This window comes from Centroberyx affinis, unplaced genomic scaffold, assembly GCF_046629955.1.
Source record: "Centroberyx affinis isolate AG114_WGS23_722 - 3 ecotype Tasmania unplaced genomic scaffold, CSIRO-AGI_Caff_v1 ptg006068l_1, whole genome shotgun sequence".
In the NCBI taxonomy this organism is placed as follows: domain Eukaryota; kingdom Metazoa; phylum Chordata; class Actinopteri; order Beryciformes; family Berycidae; genus Centroberyx; species Centroberyx affinis.
Window position 1 is genome coordinate 14109 of NW_027283085.1, and position 26110 is coordinate 40218.

Sequence of the window (26110 nt, forward strand, 5' to 3'; positions counted from 1 at the left end):
GTACACTGCGCGTGTGTGTGTGTGTGTGTGTGTGTGAGAGAGAGAGAGAGAGAGAGCTAGAGAGTGGTGTGTGTGTCATGTAGTCACTGACACACTACAGTAGGAGGAAATGAGACAGAAAGTTGTAGAAGCAGCTGATGTTAAAGAAGCTACAGCAATGTTAGAGAAGCTACAGCACATTGATGGTAAATAGGGATGGTATGGGTTTTTTTTCCTAATCTTTAGTCATTAAAAACTTTAGTAAATCACTATCATCTGCTGCATTTTTAACAACTACTTCTCTTTAAGTGACAGAAACCACCAGTATCTGTCTGTCTACCTGTCTGTCCAGGTGTGTGGCTCGACTCTATGCCCATATTTGGAATGCGGAACGAGCACACCTGTGAGCTGACGTCATATCTCGAAAGTACCTGCTGCAACTCGTCTGGCTGGGTTCGTCCTCAGTCAGTCAAACTACTTGCAAGAGACAAGACAAAGAAACCTCGACGAAAGCCACAAAGGAATATATTTTTGAATTTGTTACATTGACTTTTTTCCCTTGCGAGGAATATTTAAAGAGGATTTACAAACAAATGGGGACCGCCTGGTTCGCGGTGTTGGGAATTCTAATCGTCTTTTTTCAGGTGAGATTTCCTGCTAACTTTGTACGTTGACTCGACAGACGCCAGTCTTTGGTAAATTCCGCATATGGGCTGTCTAACAAGCAGCTCTTTATTTCAATAAAATCTCAACTTTTTTAAGTGTCTCGCACTGCTCGGCGCCGCCTTCCCCTGTATAACGTTAGTATTTAGTAACGTTAGATTGAGGGAATAACGGGCAAAATTTTGTTGAAATAAGTGCTGCTTGGTGTATCAGATATATGCCGAATTGAAGAGTGGATATTGACGATTTAGAAAAGGCCTTTAGCCATGTTCTGTGAGATGTGTACAATTGCTAATACACGAGGCGGCATTGAATTGCCAGATTTTTGAATAGAGTTTGGCGTGTCTTGCTTTCCATTCGAGAGAACTAACGTTAGCTAAGTCTCGGGGGGGTCTATGTGGGCCCTCGTCCTTGTTCCGTTGGCAGGTTTCGACTGAAGTAGCCTATTTGGCCACTGGAAATCACGAGCTGTTTTTAATATTAACGTTGCCTAAATGTGTTTCATTTCGGGAAAAATGTCCATGTATAAAATGAATGTATATGTAAATTTAAGCCTTTCCAAAATATGACATTATTGTTTTCCACGTCGACGGTCTGCTTGAATATTGACGTTAGCGTACACCTGACTAGTTTTCAAACAGTTGAAATGACTCATTGCTACTTATTTTCTGAGAACGTTTACTTTTTTTTCCAAAATCAGACGTTAATGTTTTCAACGTATTAATTAAATGTTTCAAATTCCGGAATTTGCCTATAGGTCTTTGCTTTCATCAAATGATTTTTAATTTGATATGGCTATATTAGAGGCTTATTATTTGTTTCTTTTTTTCCCCCTAGGCCTTGACTTTAGTGTCTTCTGAGGAGCCAACATGTGTGCCTGGTTTCGACGCGGATATGTTGATTTTCAAAGTGCACAGAAAGGTACTGCAGCGGGGCAGGATCCTGGGTAAAGGTAAGGACAAACCAGGAAGCTGTTCTGTACACAGGCGTGGTTAAAAATATGTGTCGACGCAATTATGGGGGTATATAATTATAAGGGTCTCCACTGGTCATGGAATTCATGGAATATCATGGAATGTTAAGGAAAAGACAAGGAAAGTCGGGGAATTTGATAAACTCTCAGGGGGAATGTCAGGGATTTTTTTTTTTTTTTTTTTACACAAATGTGTCACTTACAGGAATTCAACAAAATGTATTTTCCCAACTGGTTTCACAGCCCAACTGGAGTGGACACAAGAGTGGAAACAAATAAATAAATAAAAAATTAAGAAACCTAGAAGGAAGAACACTTTTAGTTGGTATGGTGGGAACCCAGAGTTTTTATACAAAATGCATTTAGTGACACAATTTATGTGTGAATGACAATATTGGAGAGTTCTCAAGGGGTGTACTGGCATGGATCACCCCCCCACCCCACCCTTATTGGTGTCCTTCTGTCCTCTCAGACGGCCTTCTACCGACTTAAGTTGTTCACATTGTTTCGACTTCTAGCCCAAACAACCTCAGGTCTCAGCTCGCTCTCTCTCTGCACCACAGATAATGCTGCTTCCTGCATGACAAAACTATGTGCCCCAGCCTGTTTTGCAGACCCCTGGCATTAGGCTTTAACAGGCTTAGCTTTTCAAATGGTGTCCTATAATCCAATGCAGAGGAGCACTTGATTTGTTTTACCTGAGTGCGATAGTTTACCTGGGCGGTTTTTATATGACGTGTATGTTCTATGTTCTTTCACTGGCATGTTCCTGTAAATAGCATTTTTGCGTGATTTTATAACACAACGCTAAATCATAATACAGTTGAGTGCTCTGTATAGCTTAATGCCTTATCTAACAATGTTGAATTGTTGACTGTATGCAGCCCCAACAGTCAAGCTTCTTTAGATTCTTGTGGGAATAAAGATGAGTCATCAGAAGATTTAAGTTAGCCCCAAATTATTTTGGGAAAACTTTCAATTTGTGTAAAGATACTGGACACCTTAAGATTCCAGACCCTTCCAAAGTGCATGCAATCTAAGATGGTCTGATTGACAAGAAATGTAGATCAGTAAACTAAGAGCTTGTTGAGTTTGTTAGCTAATTGTGGTAAACAGCACATCCACATAGACATTACATCCAGAGGCTTGTTATAAGCAGACACAACAAGAATAATTACTCTTCAAAAGCACAATACTCTGTCATTTGCAATCACGCCGTGAAGGTAATTTGAGACTTGCAGTGACAGCATTGTAGGTCAGAATAGGAGTCTATCTAGTGTTATGGTGCAATTTGCACAAACAAACTTCTGTTCCTCATAGCTTTCTATGGTTTCCTTTTTTTTTTTCTTTTTTTTTTTTTAAATCTCATTCCAGTTCCTGCTGTAACATTTCCCATCTACATTGCCTCATACCTGTACATCCTAACATCTACACGATGGGTGTAATGGCCTAACACTAACATCACTGACAGTCCAGGTGATGTGGTGGTGTTAGTCAGCTGTTTGGTGCTGTGCTATGGCTGGTTTAGAATCAACAAAGCCTGCCTGTTTAGTGGCTGAAGTGCAGCATTGTCTTCCTTCTGCAGCTTTGAATCGGGACCCTGAGGGGCTAACCAGAGCTTGGGCTGCACTAAAATATGTCTGGTGTTCAAGTACAGATTATTGGCCAGATTACAATTAACCCTGATTGACAAATATCTGTCTTCTTCTTTCATAACAGATGCACTGCTGCTAAGGTAAAATAGGCTATCAAAGAAGCATTAAAAGCCAAAAGCCACGTATAATCTCAGAAATTGAAGCAAAGTGATCTGTTTTTTTTTTGTTTTTTTTTTACCAATACTTTAAAGTCTGTATTTTTTAGTAGAAGCAGTGCTGAAAATTGGCTCAAATGCAACCCAGTGCTGATCCAGCACTAAATCTTAGGCAATATGGTGTTCTGGTTCAGACTGAACACAAATAGATTTTCAACTACCCTATGTAAAGAAAAACAATTAGGATCTCTAATCACATAAAAAGTTGTAAGCCCTGTAAAGTTTTGTCCTCTGTATGCACCCTGAATACATAAAGTTTGCAGACAACACCACCATGTTAGGCCTCATCTCCAACAATGATGAGTCCATGTACAGGAAAGAGTTTGACCGTCTTGCATCTTGGTGTGTTGCCAACAAGTAGTGACTGCCAAAAGAACCCACACACATATTACCTCCTAGAATTAAATGACTCAGTTGTGGACTCAGCTGTCCAGATGACGTATACATGACAATACATGTATTCAAATAAAGATGGAATGCCTTTTTGCATATAGATGGCTCAACATGGATGGGGAGGTAATTTACGTATCCCAGAGGTGACAGCAGCAACACACACTTGAGACGCAAACAATTTAACAAAATGCTATAATATCCTGTATGTAGAGTGACATGTGTAGCATAATGTCCATTGTATATCCTTCACAGTCCCCTTGGACTAAATGCGACGTCTTATTGTCACTGTGCCATGCGTGTCTGTTTGTGGTTTTGTTACAGAGTGAATTGTTGATGTTCCTGTATCATTGTCAATAAGAGAAAATCCTGTAAATTTATTGTGGTGAATAGAGGTAATTGTGATTGTTAATTGAGCAAAATGCAGTGGCAAGACTGGATGCTGGGACATCGGTGCTTTGTGTTGTGGATGAGTGACCAGTAAGAGAAAGTTAGAAAAAGCTGGTAAGTTAGCTTGCTTGCTGGTCCAGCTATGTTACTTGTGTTAGGGCTGCAACTAACGATTATTTTCATTGTCGTTAATCTGTCGATTTATTTTCTCGATTAATCGATTAGTTGTTTGGTCTATAAAATGTCAGAAAATGGTGAAAAATGTGGATCAGTGTTTCCCAAAGCCCAAGATGACGTCCTCAAATGTCTTGTTTTGTCCACAACCCAAAGATATTCAGTTTACTGTCATAGAGGAGGAAAGAAACCAGAAAATATTCACATTTAAGAAGCTGGAATCAGAGAATTTTGATTTATTTTTCTTAAAAAAATTACTCAAACCGATTAATCGATTATCAAAAAAGTTGGTGATTAATTTAGTAGTTGACAACTAATCGATTAATCGTTGCAGCTCTAACTTGTGTTACAATCCTATATTGAGCTGTAAATTCTAGTAAATGATGTGCTGATGGGTGAAGTAGCTCGTATGGTTACCTGAAACACCAGTGACTTAAGCCGTCAATCAAATAAGATAAGATAGCACTTTATTGATCCCTTTGGGGAAATTCCGGTGCCACAGCAGCAATTGGCGGAACACTGCCAAGGAAATCAAGTACAGGAAGGTAATAACGAAAAGAGGTAATAAGTAAAGGTAATGTACATAATATAAAACTATAGAGACAGTGCAAATAATAAATGCAGATTCGGATGGTATCCCAAAACCCTAGCCTATCTGTCCTTTGCTGGGAGATGTTTCTTACTGGGTTGGCCTTGTCAGGGTGATGTCATCAGCAGTGCCATCGGGCCGGCTGATGTGAGTCGTACTTCTGTGCTTGTGAGGACCAAATTATGTAGGGGCTTGCATTCAGTTTGCATTTGTTTCCTAAACCAACCTGCTAAATGCTTAACATTACCATAATGCCCTTAAACCTAAAAAAAAAAGTGAATTATCAAAGTGAGAGCTGACAACTTACTTTTTGGGGTTTTAAAGGTGCAAATAGGTAAGGTTTGTACTGTCCCATAGCACAAAATGACCAGGGGCTTGATAGGGTTGTTGACCAATACCAATGACTAGGGTTGGGTATCGTTTGGATTTTAACAATTCTGATTCCGATTCTGCTTATCGATTGATCCCCTCGGGGATCAGTAAAGTATTTCTGATTCTGATTACGGTTCTTAACGATTCTCGATTACGATTCTTTGAGGGGCAGGGTCAAAACAGGTCACATGCTTATTTCACAGAAAAAACTTTTTTTTTTAAATATGACTTTACACAAGTCATGTTCAGAAACTTCTAACTTGTGCGCACATAAAAAAAAAAAACAATAAAGACCCGGGTATTTTTCAAAGTCTTTGTAAGAGTCACAGTTCTCACTCCGACTCCGGTATGGCCGGTATGAAGAAAGGTATGTATGTTGTCTGTCTCCGGAGCTGTATGTGTGTGTGTCTGTACAGTTCAATCCTACCGCACTTGAAGTAGGTGTGGAATACGTGTTCCTTAGTTCAGTCTTCTTACTGCAGGCAACAGGTTCTGTATCTTGTGGGCTGGGCTCGCCATCCAGTGCTGGATTAGTTCAGAGAGCTAATACTTTTAGTAAAAACTCGATTGCAGCTAGCGGACTTTGAGATCGCTAACGCTTTTAGCATAACTCAGTGGAGTTTAACACAGCGAAAATTAGCATCACGGCTAGCGGACTTTTAGATCGCTACCGCTTTTAGCATAACTAAACTAAACTGCATAACTAAGAAACAGGAAACTTCTTCTTCTTCTTCGTTGGTTTTACTGGCGGACTACAAACCAAAGGTGCATGCCGCCACCACGGAAACTGTTTAGGAACCGATAAGCAGAATCGAAATTGAAATGTCTTAATGATTCCTTTGGAATCGGAATTTTGGAACCGGTTCTTGATGCCCAACCCTACCAATGACCAATGACTTTCTGGCTTTCAAAACTCACTTTCTGGCCCATAGTCTTCCTGCCATTTGGAGTTAAAAGATATTATTTATGACATTTAGACATTTATTGTTTATGTCAATTACAGACCATTGTAAACTGTGCCAGAGACCTGTCGATGTTGGTGCAATTCCTTGGTCACCAATAGAGATTGATAGAAGTCATAGATCACTTAATTAATGCCCCTTTAAGGGTTCAGAATTAGGTTAAGGTTAAGCATTTAGTGGGTTGGTTTAGGAAGCAAATGCAAACCAATTGAATAGCCTTAAACATATAGTAAAACAAGTGTGTGTGTGAATTTGACTCTGGGCTCCTCTGTGTTTAAGGTGGTTGCCTAGTTACCCAGGCGTGTAGGTACAGGATCTGTAATCTGCCTAGAGACGTCAAACCAGTTATTCTGCCCTTTTAAATAACAGCCTGAGCTAAACCCTTTGGATCACTTCATTGCCAATTTACTGGGCCTGTTTCACAAACTGAAACGACACATTATTTTCAACTTCACCAATACCCAAGATCGGATGAAAAGATTATCCCTTTCGCTATAAATTAGGGTGCGCCCTTACTTAACAAACTGGTTTGAATGCTGATGGGACAGTGTGTATGTGTGTGAATTTGGCTGCATTGGTTCCTCACTTTGGCTGAATAACATGCACCTTAAATTCATCGGATTAAACTTGAGATGTTGCCATTTTTCCCCACAACACATAAGTATTGTGTGGATTATCTCACTGCCTAGATTTGCCTGCTGCTCAGCTTCAGTCTCCAACAGTTCTCTTGTGGCGAGTTTGAACGCTCATCTATCTCCTCCATCGCAATCTCTGTCCCTCTGTCTCTCTTCTGCCTGCATGCTTTCTCTAATTGCATATCTTCATGACATCTGACTCTTTCACTTTCCCTCTCCCCTCCATCCCCCTGTAATCTCCCTCCCTCCCAGTTCTTAGAAGCAGCCATTTTGCTGCATCTATTTCCCTTCCAGTCACACTGGGGCATGATCCATGTTCACTAGCAGTAATTTTATAACTGTTTGTCGTGGAAAGTCATAAACCGGAATCCCCTAAAACACAAAGTGGCTTGGTACTTAGTCATCAGGTTAAGTCAGCGCATTGCACAATCTTGAGATCAGTTCCGATTTATTTTTAAACGATGATAATACTGCGTGTTGGCGTTGCTGCTGGGCAATAATATAACTCATCTGAGAGAGTTTTTTTTTAAGATTATGTAGGCTATCAGGCATTTCTTCCATATAATGTAAAAAGGCATGAGAGAGATTGCATGTGACAAAGGTGGTGAGCCAGATTCTAGCCCATGACATGGCAAGAACATATCTTGCCCTCATATCATGGGGATGCCCCATCTGTGGGGTATTTCAAGAAAAATCACCCTGGTAGTTCCGTAACTGTGAAACGAACAAGGAAGGTTCTTTGAGATTCAACAACCAGACATGCTGCTGATCTCTTATGGGCATAAACTGAAAACGCATTGTATGATAACTTTTGAAAGTTCAAAAGGTTTTCCTCTATTTAAAAAACGAACAGCTCAAGTCCTATATCAGATAGCTGGGGGGAAAAATGACTATTTGGCAATGTAACTCCAGTTTTGTGTAGTGTTGTTGGTCAGTGATGTTACCCTTGGCCACCCTGACCAGTCATGTGGATTAGGGGACTTCCTCCACAGATCGCTTCTCATTTTCTTTCTGGTTTGTTTCGTACATGTGATTTGTGATGTGATAGCAGTGAGAAGGATGACATTCATATATATTTCACATTGCTACGCCCACCCATAGATGAACATTGAATCATAGTTACTGAATTTTTCCAATAACTATGCAAGGTTGAGTTAAGGAAGGAAGTAAAGATCTTGTGGGTTTACATGAGACCAGTGCACTACAGTACCAGCGTACCCGCTTGGTACAAAATAATTTTATGACATTTGATGTTCTCTCACATTAACAAATTAATTATTGATAGCTGTTCAATTTAAATCCATTATATAGTGGCAAAAGGTGACCCAACCCCATACAAAACATGCATGGATTTCCCCTTACTATTGTTATGTCCAAACATTTGACTAATGTAGATGGACACATAAGGGCAGAATGATAATCATAATCTGAAAGCACAAAATGCGAAATTCTATAGGCTTGACTTTTCATTTCATAGGTCGTTTCTCACCAGCGTAATCATGGCTCAGCAAACTCACCTCTTCCTAAAAGTAGGTGTACATAGCTGATAGAAAATCTACACTGTAGTCCATTTTTAGAGCATATAAAAACCTCTATAAAATATGGACGATTGAATATAGTCTAGAGGTTATATAGTCTGTAGCCTAGTGTTGCATTTGTACACTGCATCACAATAACTACTTCATCATTCTCGTGTGTAAAATGTCCTGAACTGAACTTCACCTTCCTCACTTCCTTTCACAGACACACAAGTTAGTCAGAAAATCAGTGTAGGAAATGGTACCAGTCCCCGGATGTGGCAAGGTCACCCCCACAAATGGGTTACATGGCTCCCTCTTGTGTGCATCTTAAAACATTGCATCAATAGGCATGCACCAATGACACTTATGCATTCCGCAACAATCTAATTATGTGTCTTATTTGATCATTTTGATCGACTTGATTACACAATGGATAATCGGCCATTGATTATTCATGAACGTCCCTCCAGTCCAGGCACGATAGTTTTTTGGTCATGTAGGTTTTGGTTGACATCTTCCTCCTTCTTATTATTTCTTTATTTTTTTAAATAAATGGTCATGTCACGAGCTCAGGGAAACCACAAACCACTGTTAGAATGAGCTTGTCATCCATTTTGGAAATAAATTTACAGGTGCCTGTAGAGCTGATTGGCTTTTGTATCAGGATCAAGTTGAAAAATACCTCTTGACCTCAATTCGGGCCACCTAAAATGAAAGTGATTTGTCTTGCTTCATTTGCCTATGAAAGCCAGGCATTACAGCACAGACTAGATACTAATGGGCTGATTGGACCTACTAAAGGTCATTGACGGGAATGAACACACTATCATAAGCCATTTTTGTTTAGTACAGGAATGCAACAAGAGATTCCTGTTCTCCCACCACCCAATACTTCCAATTATTTGTCTTCTGATGTCATACTTGTAAAAAATCAAGTCTCACCTTTAGCACTTATTTATTTGTGGCAGTTTTAGACGGAGCAGAGGTAGTTGGTCTTTTTCAGCAATGTCCTAGTGCATTTTCACTGTGTTTATTGTACCTTTTAAGCAATCTCTGAAGGAATGCACTAGGTCGGTTAGCCATTTGTTATACACCAAGTCTACTAGACTATTGAAAGTAGTCTGAAAAGTAGTCTGAAAATTGAAATGTAAACCACAAATGAGATCAAGTTTTCATTGAATTTCATTTAATTTCAACAGGTATTTCAATAAATGTGGTCAAACTAAAAACGCATAGTATAATAGAGGAAACGGATAGGAACTCGGGGCCAAAATACCTTTAAACATTCAAGAAATTTAAATCATATATCAATCCATAGCACTTCAACAAATAACACACCTGGCATAAAATAAGTATGAAGTAAGAATTTACAGCACTTGTGAGTCATCTCGAGTCATTGTAAGTTAAGTCACAAGGAAGTCTCGAGTAATTTCCATATTTCCCAATTAAGTCGTGTCATTAGTTTTGTGACCTGAGTACACTCCTGTGTGTGTGTGTGTGTGTGTGTGTGTGTGTGTGTGTGTGTAACCTGACACTACAGAGATGGGTGCTACCCCTCTGGTCTTCGTGTAATCTCCACTAGTCACTTTTCTTGTTTGACTACATTCTTTAGTTGAAGTGATATCAGAGCACCATGCTGTGTTTCCTTTAGAATTTCTTGGTTGCGGGTTAACTCCCAGACCTTTTCCCAGTATCACTTCCAGTGCTTTTGTGGATTTAAAAGTGACTCGTATTTGGCCGCACATTTGAACCACATCAAACTAGGAAGATTGTCGATCAGAAGAGGAACGCTGCATGGGCTTCAAACGTGTTCACTGGAGCTACTCATTGGATTTTTTTTTTTTCTTTTTTCCTCTACATATGGACTCCCCATATTTCCAAGGCACTCTCCTCTGTATAAAGTTAAAAAGCCTTTATTATTTTATTACTTACTTATTACTTTATTACCCTCCTTCAGAGTGCAGAGAACGGCGAAACATGTTTCATTGTTGGTGGTGCGTTTTCCAACATTTTAACATGAAATAGCCAAGAATAATATAGGCTTTTTAACTTTATAGAGAGGATTTTTTCTTCTTTTTATCCTCTAGAAATGTAGATTGTTTATTTTTTAGCAGTGGGGCAATTATTCAGCATTCAGAGGCCACTGCAGCTGAATGAATACAGAGGTTACACTGCTGTATCTGGGGTTGTGTATGCATGTGTAGAATGAACCAACCTCCTTCTCCGGGCATATAGAAAATACCCACATCCAGTGTCCGGAATTAAACTACTCTCTAACCTGCCAGGGGTTTATAAACAAATAAAAAAAAAAAAAGAAAAAAAATTCTAACCAAATTCCAAAAAAGAACAAAACAAAGGTGCTGCCTAAATCTGGTCAAAATATTGTATTGTGCATCCATCAATCCAGGAATCAATGTGTTTGAGGTAGGCTGCGTTAGAGTTGTAGCTGATGTGGTTTTTAGTTAGAGTGGTTAAGACCACTGAGAGCTTTGAAGTCACAGTATGCATTAACTCAGTGTGTGGTAGAATTAGCATGTGGTGGCTTAGTGGTCTAACCACTCCTTTGTCTAATAGCTCTAATAGGGTCCAACTCCAATACAGTACAACTAATATAACACAGCTCTAATTCATTTTTCTGGCCTTACACCCCAATATCATATTTGAGTTGCCCTAATTACATGAGCCTTGCACAAAGATCTATATTTTCTGCACGTCTAACATCACCTGCTGCTTCATGCAGGATCATTTCACAAAATGCACTTTTGCCATTAAGGTTGTGTTGTTCTCTTTACAGTAAAACTATCTTCCTCCTTTCATCCTTGTGCTATTTTGCGGGTGTGCTTCTATTTTGTTTATGTTCTGTTTGTTCCTTTATCTTTGGGGAAGAGCCATGTTCCTTTATGTATGTAGGTAATTGGCATGGAATTTGACAAATGTCAGTGTGTTGCCAAGTCTACTTCTGTAAAGCGGTGTGAATTACATTGTTGTTGAGGTTCTGAGGACTAGGCCTTTATTTCTTTGTTTTCTATATGTACTGTATGTGTAACAGTGAAGTATTTCTGCCTCTCCATTCCAGTGGGCTTTGATGACTGCTCAGGCCGCACAAGATTTGTTTTCAGCAGCGACGACAGCCGTTTTAAAGTAGAGCCAGACGGCACATTGAAGGTGAGTAGAGTTTAACAGACATAGTAACAGGTACAGTTTTCAGTGATGAGACGACTTAGTCTTCATATTAACAACTATGAAAATTCTGTAGGATACCTATAGAACGTTGGTATACTAAGGAAAGGATGCAATGTTGCTTAAAGTATTAAGAGCTTTGCATGATTCAGAAATTCAACATGTTGGATTTTTTTCCTCTTTTTTTTTCATTTTTTTTTTTATCACAACTCCTGTGGCATGACCAGGTAAAGAGAGAGGTGACTCTACATGATGGACACCAGGACTTCTCCATCCACACCTTGGACTCCCAGGGACGCAAGATGACCATCCCCGTCATGGTGCTGCACCATGGGAATCACCACGGCCATCACCATGGCGACCACCATGGGCATCACCAGGGCAGCCACCACGGGACTCACCACAACAATGATCAGGCGCATCATCAGCATCACCAAGGACACCATCAGCAGCATCATACTGAGGTGGATTCTGCCAATATCACAGAGGTATGATGGGAGACAGTATTGAGGGAACTTGCAACCTCCTTGGTAGTACAAATAAATAAAACACTGCCCCCCACTGTCTGTTTATGAATTGGCAAGACTCCATTGGTTCAGTTGTTTACTGTGCATTATTAGTTTTCCACCCAGTTTTTAAAGCCAAAGTAGGTGATGTGCAGTCTTCATCTCACCTCAGGAATGTTTCATTTTCTTCTTTGTTCAAAGTCTTTTTATTTTCCAAATAATATACAAATGACAATACAATTTTACAATATATTCACCCTGCCCCCCCCCCCCCCCTCAGTCATTCTCCAACAGAGCCCCACCCCTATTGCACCATTGCTTCATCTTTAGTCAATAGTAGTTTTATTTACAATATATACTAGATGTACACTGAGAGGAATATGTTTCATTTTCATGTCTTTTTTCAGATTTATTTTTTATTTGTACACAGTGCCACCATTTTTCCTTTTGATGCGTTTATTATTATTGATTAAGTTTATTTTCAGGAGTATATGCAAGTACTGTAGTAGTCCTGTGCGACCCTTTACTGACCACACGTCTGCATGTTTTCCCAGACTGCAGCCAGTCCAGATGTGCCTGTTCTGATCTTCCCCAAGTCCACTGAAGGGTTGAAAAGGAGAAAGAGAGCTTGGGTTATCCCTCCTATTAACTTCCCTGAGAATAACAACGGACCCTTCCCCACACAAGTGGTTCAGGTAAGAACAACCAAAACCCCAGTCAAACTGCAGCTTGAATACTTGCATCTCTAAAGGATGGTACAACAAAGTCACAAACCTGTTTCCATGGCAGTCACTGATATGTTGTTTTAACACATTCATCCTGTATTGATAAGTCGTAGACCCCTCTTAACATTTTCCCCCATTGTGGTATTTGATTTTTTTTTTGTTGTGGTCCTTGAAGAGAAGTCTAATGCAGGCTTTGTGTGATTTGTCCAGATCCGTTCTGATAAAGCTGATAAGGTGACCATCCACTACAGCATCACTGGACCAGGAGCTGACCAGCCTCCTGTTGGCCTCTTCACTGTGGACAGAAATTCTGGTTTTCTGTATGTTACACAGCCACTGGACAGAGAGAAGCAGGACAAGTACATGGTAGGTCTCCGATGTTAAATAGTCTATAGATAATGTGTAGAATTTTATACATACACTCTTAGTGTGTGTTCCAGGAATGTAACGGAGGGGAAACCACCTGAACTCACTTTACCAACATTTTTAAACGTTTACCTTGTATTTGTCATAAAGTGGCATCAAACTCTGGTGTAAGTTATATGACAATAGGGGTTTTAACAGAAAACATAAATTCCCCTCCTTTTTTTTGTTATTTATTTTTGTTTTGAATTTGTATTATTTTAAAGGTTTATCCTCCTTTTTATTTACCACCAATACATCATACACATGTATGGCATTTGTAGACTTGTTAATGTGAATACAATACACAGTTTGCTTTAAATTTACATATCTGTTTTCTTCATATTTCCATATGCTTCTCATTGCTACATTGCACACATATTTAAATTCTCACAATGTGTGCACCTGTTTCATACTGCATATATTAAATATTTTAGGTATATTTTCATATCATACATATGATTTACTGCGGTTATGTTGCACACCCTCATAATGCTGTAATCCATACTTTTTCTTTACTTTTCATTCAGACATACATTATACTTGACATGCTCAAGTCTTGAAATTTTCTTTCTCTCTTATAAGGCGTTCAGTTAAGTAATGAAAAGAAGTGGATGCACTAACCTTACAAGTATAATATTGTAATGCAAATGTGTTTGTTTTATGCAGCTCCAAGCTCATGCTGTAGCAGCAGGTTCAGGTTCAAGTGAGGATCCTATGGACATCATAGTGAACGTCATCGACATGAATGACAACAAACCCATTTTCACCCAAGACACCTACCTTGGAGAAGTTCCAGAGGCCTCACCTAAAGGTACCATCAGTGGATGCAGTTGAAGTCTGAATAGATGTCTGTCCTTGTGTACTGGCAATATTTTTGGCTGGTCATTGCATCCTTGTCTGGTTCATTTTGTGTTAGCACAGACTTGTTGCAGTCCAGGCCCCAATGCTTTATCCTGTAAATCACTTCTTGAAACACATTTACATGTGTATTATATTTTATTTTTTATTTATTTTTATATTTAACCATTATTTATCCAGGTTAGCATCATTGAGATTAAGAATCTCTTTTTCAAGAGGGACCTGGCCAAGAAAAGCAGCACAAAGTTACAGATGCCACAACAAACATCTCATCACATTACAGCATTATACATGATCAGCAAACATTCAATGTTTCATATAAAATCAATTTAAACTATTAAGGAAAAACTATTACAATTTTCACCATCCTCCCTACCTTTAACCATTGTTTGAAAAACATTCAATGTTTTTTTTTGTTTTTTTGTAAGGCAGATATCAATGTTTTTAGACTGAAGTGACCAATAGCCGACATTTTGACATGCATACAATCATTTGTATTACATATTTACGAAAACCAACATGGAATGTTAACATTTGTTTCAAAGGACACTGTTGTCACAGGAAAACATATTTTTTCCACTTTTTCCACCGATGCTTATACACAGCTCCATCCACTGCTTGACGAAACAGTGAGATTAAAACATTCAAGACAAATCTGGTTTACTACAATCCCATACATACATTTGTCATTGTATGAGCTGTCAACAGTCATATCACCATGCAGTCCACAGTAGGAATCTGACTGTTATATATCTGAGAATATCATGTTATTAGATTATTTCAAATGTATAAAACGGTTGCTGGCAGAGACGGTTGATCTTGCCCCCAACTTGCATGAGTTGTTAATAACACAGTTCTGCTGGATTTTCCCATTCAAAACTGATAGTGCGATGTCTCTATATACAATACTGTCTCTCACATTACAACCTTTAAATGAAGAATGAATTTACAGAGCACAGAATTGTTAACGAATGAATCAATAAAATGTGCAAAGAAAATACAATTGCATTGCAGGTGTTCCAGACTGTTTTTATTCTAGTTAATCTTCCACTCCTGCCAACAGACTTTGAGGTGATAACGGTTACGGCCACAGATCTGGACGAGCCAGGTAATGATAACTCGGATATCCGCTACACAATTCTGAACCAGGAGCCAAAATTGCCCAGTGACAATCTGTTCGACATCAACCCAGTCAATGGAATCATCCGAGTCACCGGTAAAGGGCTGGACAGAGAGGTGAGCCAGTAACGTTTTTTTTTTTACAGTGTTTAAGTGTTTTAAGGTGGATTTTTCCTTTAACCTATCACGCTGTTGTTCAGCTTGGTATTTGGGTGTCATTTTGTGCTAGAGCTTTCCAGTATGTCTCAAAACATACCTAAATACCTTGGAACACCGCTACATTTATTGAAATGCTGGTGGTGAACTCTGACCATGGTTCCTGCCTGAAGAGGAGCAGTTTGAGCCCTGTAGATGATCTAAACTCATTCTGTGTGTCTGCCAACAGAAACACCCCAAGTACACTCTGGACATACAGGCAGCGGATGCGAGGGGAGATGGGTTGATCGGGCGATCGAAAGTCATCCTCACTGTCACCGATAGCAACGACAATGCTCCGGCCTTCACTCAACCCACGGTAAGTACTATATATTTATCACAAGCAAAAGCATACAGGAGCAACTTTGGGAATTGTTAACTCATACAAAATCATGTTTGTTAACGTCTAAGGTTGCTTTTTTGTTTTTTTTTGCTTTCTTGGTATTACCGGATTTTTCTTACAGGATTTGAGCTGGATTTCAGTTAGTGCTAGTAAATCTAGTTTGTGATCAGACATTGGATGATTAATGAGACAAGTCTAAAGTGATTGTAATCTATTGAGGTAGATACCAGATGGACTGTAATCATGCGTTCACACTGTGAGCAATTTGGCTGATGGGTCACACACACTCAGACACTCTTTTAACACATGTGCCTTGCTTTCTCCCAGTACGAGGCGACTGTCCCAGAAAACAAAGTAGGAGCCCTGGTAACTAAGATGTCGGTAACCGACGGCGACGAGCCCCATTCCCCAGCCTGGAACGCCAAATTCACAATCGTCGACGGCGATCCTGAGGGATATTTCACTGTGGAAGCAGGACACACCAAAGACGAAGGAATCATTACCACTGCTAAGGTAGGACATCAGCTAGAGTAGGAGTTCTCATAACATCTTCTAATACTATTATCAACTCTAACATGGTTCCTCCATATAGAGTTTTTGATAAGATGCAGAGCTAGTAACTTACGTTTTCCAAATCTACACATTCTGTATCTACATCTGTAAAGTGACTATATTAAATAAGGTGTTTAGCTTTGGACGACGACGACATATATGGATGGCCTTCTGTACACCTGCTAATGCAAATGTGTATTTTTGTGTTCCTTTGCACGTTCATTTTTTCTTCATTTGTTATACATTGCATACATATTGATCAATTTTCCAACTTTTTTCATACTACATAGATTTGTAGCTTTTATCTGTATGCCTTTTTTTATTCTTAATATTTAATTTCATTTATTAATTTCTATTGCTGCAACTGCTGCTCTTTTACTCTTGATGCTGTAAAATCATACCATCTAGTACTTTCATTCATGCATTTGTGCTTAACATATTCATGTGGCGAAATTGTTGGATGTGTATGCTTATATGATCCTTTTTTTTTTATATCATTTTTCTTTGCTGTATTCTATAGGGATGGAAAGTGTAACTTGCACTATCTGCTGGTTGCGTTCAAAGAAAAACAAAAACAACTTCATTTTTAATAATTGATTATAAATTAGTAACAGCTTGAACTTTCATATATCAGACATTTTGCAACAATAAGGCACATCAGCTGTGAATGAGATGAAACAACAGAATTACATAAAAAACATAAGTGTACAGACGCTTGTACAAAAGGACTACAGCCACAGCCTCACTTCTGCACTGTATGACTGTGTCACATCTCTAGAACAAGGCAGAGCAATCTATATGGTGCTCTACATGTCCTGACTCGCAGGTTTTCACCACGCTGGATGCTCACTGGAGTAGAGTGGCAGAGACACCATTGGCACAACAGGCTTCGTCATCCATTTTGGAAAATCTCAATGAAAACTATAGTATTGCATTTTAATGCCACCAGCATTCTGTGTAATATGAAATGTGCAAACCATCCAATTCCTTTTGATGGCCAGTTATGAACGCAAACAACAGGGGGCGACTTGACAACTCTCCCTCCCTATTGCTACTACTGCAGTGACCCAATTTCCCCACTGGGATCATTAGTTTCATCTTACCTTATTAATCAAATGGTAATCATAACTACTGTATGAAATGATAAGCAATACAAGTAAAAAAAAATGGATTTGGGATTTCTCATTCAGCAGCAGCAATATATTGATGTAAGACATTTCTCTGATCTTTTGTGCTTCTCACTCCATGTATCCAGGGTCTGGACTTCGAGAAGACCAATAAGTACACCCTGCTGGTTGCAGTGGAGAATGAGATTCCCTTTGCCACTCAGCTGCCCACCGCCACCGCCACCGTGGTGGTGAATGTGGAGGATGTGAACGAAGCTCCAATCTTCCAACCACCAGAGAAGCTGGTGGTGAAGCGGGAGGACCTGGCCGTCGGCAGTGTCCTGGTGCAGTACACCGCCATTGACCCCGATACCGCACGCAAACAGAAAATCTCGTAAGATCAAGCTCTTAACCTATGTTTTTTTTTCAAAAAAGCAAAAGCATTACCACCACTGCTGGAGAAAAATATTTTAACAAGCTTTAGTTTAACGTCAATTCATTAAACCCTAAAGCTGAGGAGACATTACATGTTTTTGAAGCCCGATTTGGCAACGATGTGAGATCAGGCAGAGTTCAGGGTAGTCCAGGGTAGGGTGATTTTATCGGGGCTCGTCTTTGCATGATCCTGTGGTGGGCGCTCGTCAAAGACTCAAATCTTAGCGGCAATTTTCAATCGGCAATAAAAACGGAGGTTGCAACAGATGAAGCAGGGGAAAAAATACGTAAGTGTAAACACAAGATCCAACGTGCGTAATGCTGGAGCCAGGAAAGAAAAAGGAAACCTTAATTACAGCACAAACCATTATTATTTATTGTTTATTTTTGGTATCAAAATATCACAGACAAAAAAAAAAGTGTGCAGGTTACATTCTCTGGGTGAATGCCCCATTGTGAGGACTGTTAGTTTGTAATTAACTACCTTGCTAAGCTTTTATGTGTTCCTTTATCCATGTCTGTGTGTCCAGGTATAAAATATTCAACGACCGGGCAGGCTGGCTGAGCATGGACAAGACCACAGGTCTGATTAAGGTGAAGAGCCCCATGGACAGAGAGTACCCCTCCATCGAGAACAACAAATACACCGCAGTCGTCATTGCATATGACAACGGTAGGTGGGAGGCAGGATCTTTCTTTCAAGTTAATTTATTTATACAGCCCTTCATCGCAAGTCTCAAAGAAACTTTACAGAGAAAGAGCCTGACTACATCTAACTGATCAACAATCAGTCATAGAACAGAATGATGTGAGACAAACACAAAGAAGCAGAGCAAAGCACAAGACACCATTAATCCCCACAGCACATAAATCCACAAAAAGATCCTGGAAGTTCACCTGTCAACCGAGGATGGATCAGAACAGAGAGATTAATTGCGGTAATGACGCATTACATCCAAACAGCACAATGGCACAGTGCAGTCTATTGAAAGATATTGGGAAAATGAACAGCTGTGTATCTTAATTGATCGTGGGGCGTCAAGCAGACAGTCCATCTCAAACTGCAAGGACGCTTCTCTGTCCGCACATTCTCAAAATGTTTGTTCTGTCCAAGACAACTTGGGAAGACCATTCTCCACAAGGACACAAATATCGACTTGGCATTCTTGGATTTGATTATTACCTTTGGTGTTGAACACAGTTTGTCTTCTGTAGAATGTAGTGTTTCTTTGTCCTGACGCGTGTGTGTGTGTGTTTTTGTGCTGTCTCTCCAGATGAGGTCCCAGCCACAGGAACCGGCACCCTGCTGATCCAGCTAGAGGATGTCAACGACAACGCACCCACCGTCAATGAGCGCACCATCAAGGTGTGTATCTCTTTCTAAAGGCTGAAACCAACTTCAAACTCGTCATGTTGAGTTAAAGACACATACATTACATAAAAGTAAAACTACTGACTTCAAAAATGCTCAAAAGTACACAAAGCCGTTCAATTACAATAACAAGAGTAAATATAGCCGCAAGCGGCGATTGAGGGGTCCAAGCACAATTTGATAAGACAGACAGATAGACAAAACATTACAGAAGGTAGAAAGACACACACATGTGTGAAGTTTGGACATGCAGTCCAACACCGGCTTTTGTGTTGGCCCTTGACTCAAGTTCATCTTTTCATATGGTCATTTGTCCAAAAGTTAGAAACTTAAGACATTATGCTTAGTTATCACAAGCTTAGTGGTGTGAGGAGACAGCGTTACCCATGGGATTTGAACCCACAATCTTTTGCATGGTAGACCTATTCATTAACCATTAGGCCACTGAGGCTACTGAGTCCACAGGGGGGCAATGGAGGGAGCACAAAAAAATAGGGCCAAGTAATGAGACTGTCCAAGCTATGCTTAGAGTATTTTAACTATGATCAACTATGGTTACAATACCACCAAATGTTGCATGCCTGTGCACATATGTACCAAATTAGTTTACGGTAGGCCAACAACTTCCTGACTTAGGGCAATTTTTGTATATTAGGCCTTGCCTACAAATTTTGAAAGCCAGTTGTAGCAAAACGGTATGGACTATCAAAAAACTGCTCGATAACTTTTGTGCAGGACAGTCCAGACATGCTGTGAGCGAAAGTTGGTTAAGATTGGACAAAATATGTAGGGGAAGAAGCGAAAAAACTGTTTTGGACAAAATTCAAAATGGCAGAAAATCTAGTTTGGCGGAAATGGGTGGGGCCTATATGGATGGATGAACCAAGGAATCCAGGGAAAGTGGAATTTTGATTGTGGCCCATATGGTTCAGAAGTTATAGGCCAAACCGTAAAGTTGCTTGTTATAGCGCCACCATGAGGCCAACTGACTTTGGTTTCGTTACCTGAGTAGCGGCTGAGACTTTCAACGTATCTGACAAGTTTGGTCGCTGTAGCTGTTACAGGCAGAAGAAGAAGAAGAAACGGAATAATAATAATATGAACAAAAACAATAGGGTTCCCAGCACTTCGTGCGTGGACCCCTAAAAATATACATGTGAGGTAACTGTCTGTGTTTCCTCAGGTGTGTAACAAGGAGTCGGTTCCTCAGCTGCTGTCGGTAACAGATAAAGATGGACCGGGCTTCGCTGCTCCATACACCGTCACTTTACAGGGCATGTCCAACACCAACTGGACCGCGATGATGAACGAAACCAGTATGTACTATTAATAATAACAAACTTTATTTGTATAGCACCTTTCATGCAAGAAATGCTTTACAACAAAGAAATTACACACATGAAAATAGACATAGAATGAGCATAACATAAGATGGAAAATAAAACCCACTGAATAATAATAAAAATAATAAGTTAAGAAATAGAGTACATAGATACTACATAGATACATACTATTAAATATTACTGTATAGTATGCATTAATAAACAGCCCTAGTATCCTAATACCCTGCATGGCTGTTTCAAAGAAATCAAGGTAGATAGAAAGCACTTGGTAAAAAGCACTGCATCTGAGTTTTTAGGCAGAACCGACTGCTTTCAGGAAAGCTCACATTTGTAGAGGAACATGCACGACATGATCTGACCAATTGCAACAAAGATGCAGGGTTTCATGCTTCATGCTCCCTCCTCTGGCTTCTCTATCTCCATGACCAAAACCAGCAATAAAGTCTTCTCTTTGCCATGGTCAGACAAAAAATACAAAAACCCAAACCAGTGGTACATGCATCTATGTTTTGTTGGTTTATGTAACTCCCACGTCTGTTTTATGATGTAAACAAAATACCACACGTCATCATCAGCTAAATAGTGTTTCACTGTTGTTATTGAAATAAAGTCAACATTTCTCAACCCGCTTTTGGGCTTTTATACTGAAAGGACAATACTCAGAGAATGCCTGTGACACCCAGAAAAACGCTGTAACTAAATCGCCCTCCATCCTTCCTCTCTTTGCTGCAGAAACGGGCATCAGCCTGACCTTAACCAAACCGCTACCCATGGGAATGTACAGCGTAGTGATGCAGGTTGCAGACAACCAGGGCATGTCCCAGGTCAGCACCCTCCAGGCCGAGGTGTGCGAGTGCACCGGGGCTGATGTGCTCTGCCAAGACCGCACCACAGCTGCCGCCGGCCTGCCCATGATACTGGGAATCCTGGGAGCCATCCTGCTGCTGCTGAGTGAGTATGATACTTCATTTTAGAGTTGGTTATGAACATTATTTTCTTACTGATGTTTTACATTCATGTCCAGAGACTGCAGTTGAAAATTGGCTGGATATGGAAAGTCATAGAAAAGAATTTTGCATCGGAGCTGCATTGGGAAGCCCAACATTTCAGACATGCGCAGTTCAACAAAGTCCTAATGAAAAACCTCTAACCCCACGTTCACACTGCAAGCAATTGGCAGGGTTCCTACGCAGGTCTGGAAAAGTATTAAAAATGAATTTGATCATTTCCAGGTCTTGAATAGTTTGGGAATTTGAAAAAATGTCTGGAAAAGTATGGAAAATGTTGCGGTTCAGGTCCGATACACACATAATTCTAGCTTTTATGTTGTTTTATGTTATGTTATGTAGAGCCACTCTGAGTCCACAGTTTTTGTTGATGTGAAGAATAATGTTCAGATAGAGGGACGCTCTTATTACCCAGCCGCTGTCAGCATGCATTATATCAAATACCCACCAAAATCAAATCTAGTCAAGAACATAGGGTCTGGGAAAAATATGGAATTTTAAAATGGAAACCGTGTAGGAACCCTGCCAATCATCTCACATATTGTGATATTTGTCGCTGTGAAGAACAATCTTCATCTATACAGTGATATGACCTAGTTAGCAGGGGCAAGATGTCTATCTGAGTAAATCATATTGAACACCAGACAAAATCTTCAAAACAAATCAAGGTCTGGAAAATGTACGGGATTTTTTTTATTGAAAATGTGTAGGAACCCTGAATTGGATTGATGTGTTGGTTTTGAGGTGTTGCGTTAAGCTCTCTGCTCTCTTCTCTGTGTTCAGTGTTGGTGCTGCTGCTGCTGGTCTTCATGAGACGAAGAGGAGGAGAGAAGAAGGAGCCTCTGCTACCGGAAGACGACATCCGAGACAACATTTATTACTATGATGAAGAGGGAGGAGGAGAGGACGATCAGGTAAATGCCACGATAAAAGTGGGGATGGATGGAGTGACATATTGGCTCGGTTAAGTGTTGCTAAGTAAAATTTTACTATGATCTGATTTCTTATTCTGTTACAGTAAGATTAAACTTTTTTTTTTTATTGATCCCCATGAGGAAGTTTTAGTCATCGCAGTACCAAATACTAATGGGATACCACAAAGAAAAAACACAATTAAGTATTAGGCTACAGCATTCTGAGGATGTGTAAAATAACAGCAGTAGAACATACAGAATAATTTACAATATGTACGTATATGTAATGAATGCAGAATATGTACGTATATGTAATGAATGCAAAATATATGTGAGGCTACCAAACACATGACGTATATGCAGTATGAAATGGATGGAAACATTATAAAATGCCAATGGCAACAATGAGAAGGAGAAGAGAACGGATACGTGAATTTACTTGAACTCTATACGATGTGCAGACTACTATGCCATATTGACCGTAACGAGGATAGCGACCGTGACTTAGCACATTTGTGTGTATGTGTCTCCCACCAGGACTACGATCTGAGCGTCCTCCATCGCGGCCTCGACAACCGCCCCGATGTGTTCAGGAACGACGTGGTGCCAAACTTCATGCCGGCCCCTCAGTACCGGCCCCGCCCCGCCAACCCCGAGGACATCGGCAACTTCATCGACGATGTGAGTCGAGAGCCGACGCGAGCCGTTTCGAAACCGCACGCGACTCGGGTTGAAACGAAAAGACAAAGCGGTCGCTCCTCCCCACCGACTCCTCACGAGCCTACGCCATTGTTCAAATGTAGTTTTTCCACTCGGCTTCTTCTATACAGCATCATTCGTAAACAAATATTTGAGTGGAAACCCAGCTAATGGAAGTTCGGTGCGGGATGGGCTACAAACTCGGGTCTCTTGCCTCCTGATCTGAACGGGGCCAATAATTCATGACTAGAATCTCGGTGGACCCCTATAGTGTGAGATGGCTGAAAGGCTGGCAATAGTGATGAATTTTGAATTATTGTGACATGTAGAATTCTAAAATTGTGTTAAAAAATAGTATACAACATGGCCAGACTCGCTCTTTTACCTTGTTGGTGTAGGCGCACAAACACAAAGATGCATACATTCCAATTAAGTATGCATAAGCAAGTTGAATGTTAAAGCATATGCCAATCTGATTACTAAAATAAATTCATCTTAATAATTTCCAGCTATCTAGTTTGTCTGTTTCCCGTTGTCGTATAATGACAGAATTTTGCATATAGAGTAGAGCTGCAATGATTAATCGATTAGTTGTCAACTATTAAGTTAATCGTCAACTATTTTGATAATTGATTAATCGGTTTGAGTAATTTTTTAAGAAAAATAAGTCAAAATTCTCTGATTCCAGCTTCTTAAATGTGAATATTTTCTGGTTTCTTTCCTCCTCTATGACAGTAAACTGAATATCTTTGGGTTGTGGACAAAACAAGACATTTGAGGACGTCATCTTGGGCTTTGGGAAACACTGATCCACATTTTTCACCATTTTCTGATTTTATAGACCAAACAACTAATCGATTAATCGAGAAAATAATCGACAGATTAATCGACAATGAAAATTTTTGCATTTTTGCAGCCCTAATATAGTCTATATTGGGTCATTTGATATGGCACCCACACTCGCCTCGATTATCGCTTTCTGACAGAGAGACAGATTCTGTAACCACCCATCATCTTGTGTGAAATACTAGTCTCATAGTCTGTTGCCAGCTTAAGGTGAACTGTGCATGTGTTAAAGCTTCATAGTAACTTGATGTATTAAAATCAAACCGCACATCAGGCTGTTTTTGGTGACTCAGCGGGTTAAGGCACATCCGTGTTTTTGCATGTTTTGAATCTGGCTTGCTGTTTGCCACATCATCCTCTCTCTTTCTCTCCCATCTTTCCCGACTCTCGACCGCACAGTATCCAATAAAACCCAAACTCCATAAATGATCTCGTGTCCGTCTTCCTCCCCAGAACCTGAAGGCGGCCGACAACGACCCCACGGCGCCCCCCTACGACTCCCTCCTGGTGTTCGACTACGAAGGCGGCGGCTCGGACGCCGGCAGCCTCTCCTCCCTGAACTCGTCCAGCAGCGGGGACCAGGACTACGACTGCTTCAGCGAGTGGGGGCCCCGCTTCAAGAAGCTGGCCGACATGTACGGAGGCGGCGAGGACGACATGCTGTAAAACGGACAGACGGGACGCACGCTTGACTGATAGATCCATGTAAGCACGGATTGATAAATGAACGCATCCTCGGGAAAAACTAGCCTCAGTCAAAACAGCAAAGCACCGGCAGATTTTTTGTTTGTTTTTTGCGGGCTGTGGTTGTTTACCTTCCTTCCCAGTCCTGTTAGCAAGTTAACAGCCATTGTTTCAGAGGCCTACGGTTGTTTTTAATCCAACCTGATTAACCTTCTGTCTTTTTTGGATCCCTGTCTGATCACTACGCTAAAGACTAAAGATGCTTGTTTTGTGGTTTGTTTGTTTTTTCATTCATTTCTCTGTGCCTTGCTGAGTTCTGGAGGCCCATCATCATCTTGGAAAGTTCATTTATGGATTTCGCGCAGAGGGTTCAGATGTTTTAGCCCTCAGTGTAGCTTATTGAGGAACACTGGAAGGAGATGGATGGCCATACACACACACACACACACACACCCGCACGCACTTGCAGTGTTACTTGTATCATTAGTGTAAGTTTTCGCTCTGCTACACACGCACACTCATTACTCATACACAGACACGCTCCCTCTCCACCCAAGGTTGTGCACTAAGTGGAATGCTGTCCCTGCAGCGACCACACTAGACCAGACAATGCCATTCTGTACTTGACTTCTCTCTCGTTCTGTTATTGTGGAGTCTGTATCATATCATTGCTTCTGTTTAATTTGTCATTGTTTTTGTATTAAGATTACTGCTCGAGGCATGAATTTACAGAAGTGTGAACCAATGCCATATCCGCCTCAGAAGCTTTGGTCACTGAGTTTAATTATATCAATAAATACTTTTTAAAATGTTTGATAAGTATCTGTTAAGTTGGGGTCTTTATTATTACGTTGTAATGTCACTCTGGGAACTTTGTGCTGTTGCTTCTGAAGGTGCATTACATACCCTGTGTTGATTTTTGGATTTTTATAAAGTTATCTTTTAATACAATGATGCACTTGCACTTATCTTTTTTATTTTACTAATCAGACAACCAGTCAATTTTAAGATGTTCATCTGTTTTACAAAAAGTGCGTCATGCATCAGGAGTTCAGAACTTTTCTAATTGCAGTTCATTGTTAATACACTAGAGGGAGCCAGATGAATGGTTTTTATCTGAGGTTTTGGAGAAAGTTGTTTCAACCCAGCTAATCAAAAGCCAACTTTTTGAAGCAAAATGACATTTTTGAGCAGCAGATTTAGTGAACGGTTGTTTTTTTTTTTTTTTTTTTCAATCCTTTTAGATCATAGTGCAACGTTTGACACTGTAGAGCAGTGGTTCTCAACGTGGGGTCTGGAGACCACCAGGGGTGCTTGCGGGGGTTCCAGGGGGTCCCCAGCAAAATGATGTTAAACTTCACCAT

General features: G+C 40.2%; 1 protein-coding gene across 2 annotated transcripts; it reads left to right on the forward strand.

Moving 5' to 3' along the window:
• Window positions 1-422: 422 nt before the first annotated feature.
• Window positions 423-25700, forward strand: LOC139638053 (B-cadherin-like). 2 transcript variants are annotated; one of them, XM_071512076.1, is made up of 18 exons: window positions 423-623; window positions 1480-1594; window positions 11534-11622; window positions 11865-12018; window positions 12705-12838; window positions 13079-13234; window positions 13940-14084; window positions 15195-15367; window positions 15636-15764; window positions 16116-16301; window positions 17596-17840; window positions 18412-18554; window positions 19156-19247; window positions 20437-20569; window positions 21329-21547; window positions 22387-22517; window positions 23055-23198; window positions 24516-25700. In XM_071512076.1, the coding sequence occupies exons 1-18, from the start codon at window positions 573-575 to the stop codon at window positions 24726-24728; spliced, it is 2652 nt and encodes an 883-aa protein (XP_071368177.1). In that variant the 5' UTR covers window positions 423-572; the 3' UTR covers window positions 24729-25700. The 2 variants fall into 2 exon arrangements, with proteins under 2 accessions (XP_071368177.1, XP_071368176.1); XM_071512075.1 differs by having other exon boundaries at window positions 424-623; window positions 11865-12125; window positions 12698-12838.
• Window positions 25701-26110: the final 410 nt, after the last annotated feature.

Bases quoted from the DNA above. Each gene is read 5' to 3' on its own strand.
- LOC139638053 (XM_071512075.1), top strand. From the start codon at position 573: ATGGGGACCGCCTGGTTCGCGGTGTTGGGAATTCTAATCGTCTTTTTT. The intron at 11,623-11,864 runs GTGAGTAGAGTT...TGGCATGACCAG, and splicing joins AGCCAGACGGCACATTGAAG to GTAAAGAGAGAGGTGACTCT. The intron at 19,248-20,436 runs GTGTGTATCTCT...GTGTTTCCTCAG, and splicing joins TCAATGAGCGCACCATCAAG to GTGTGTAACAAGGAGTCGGT.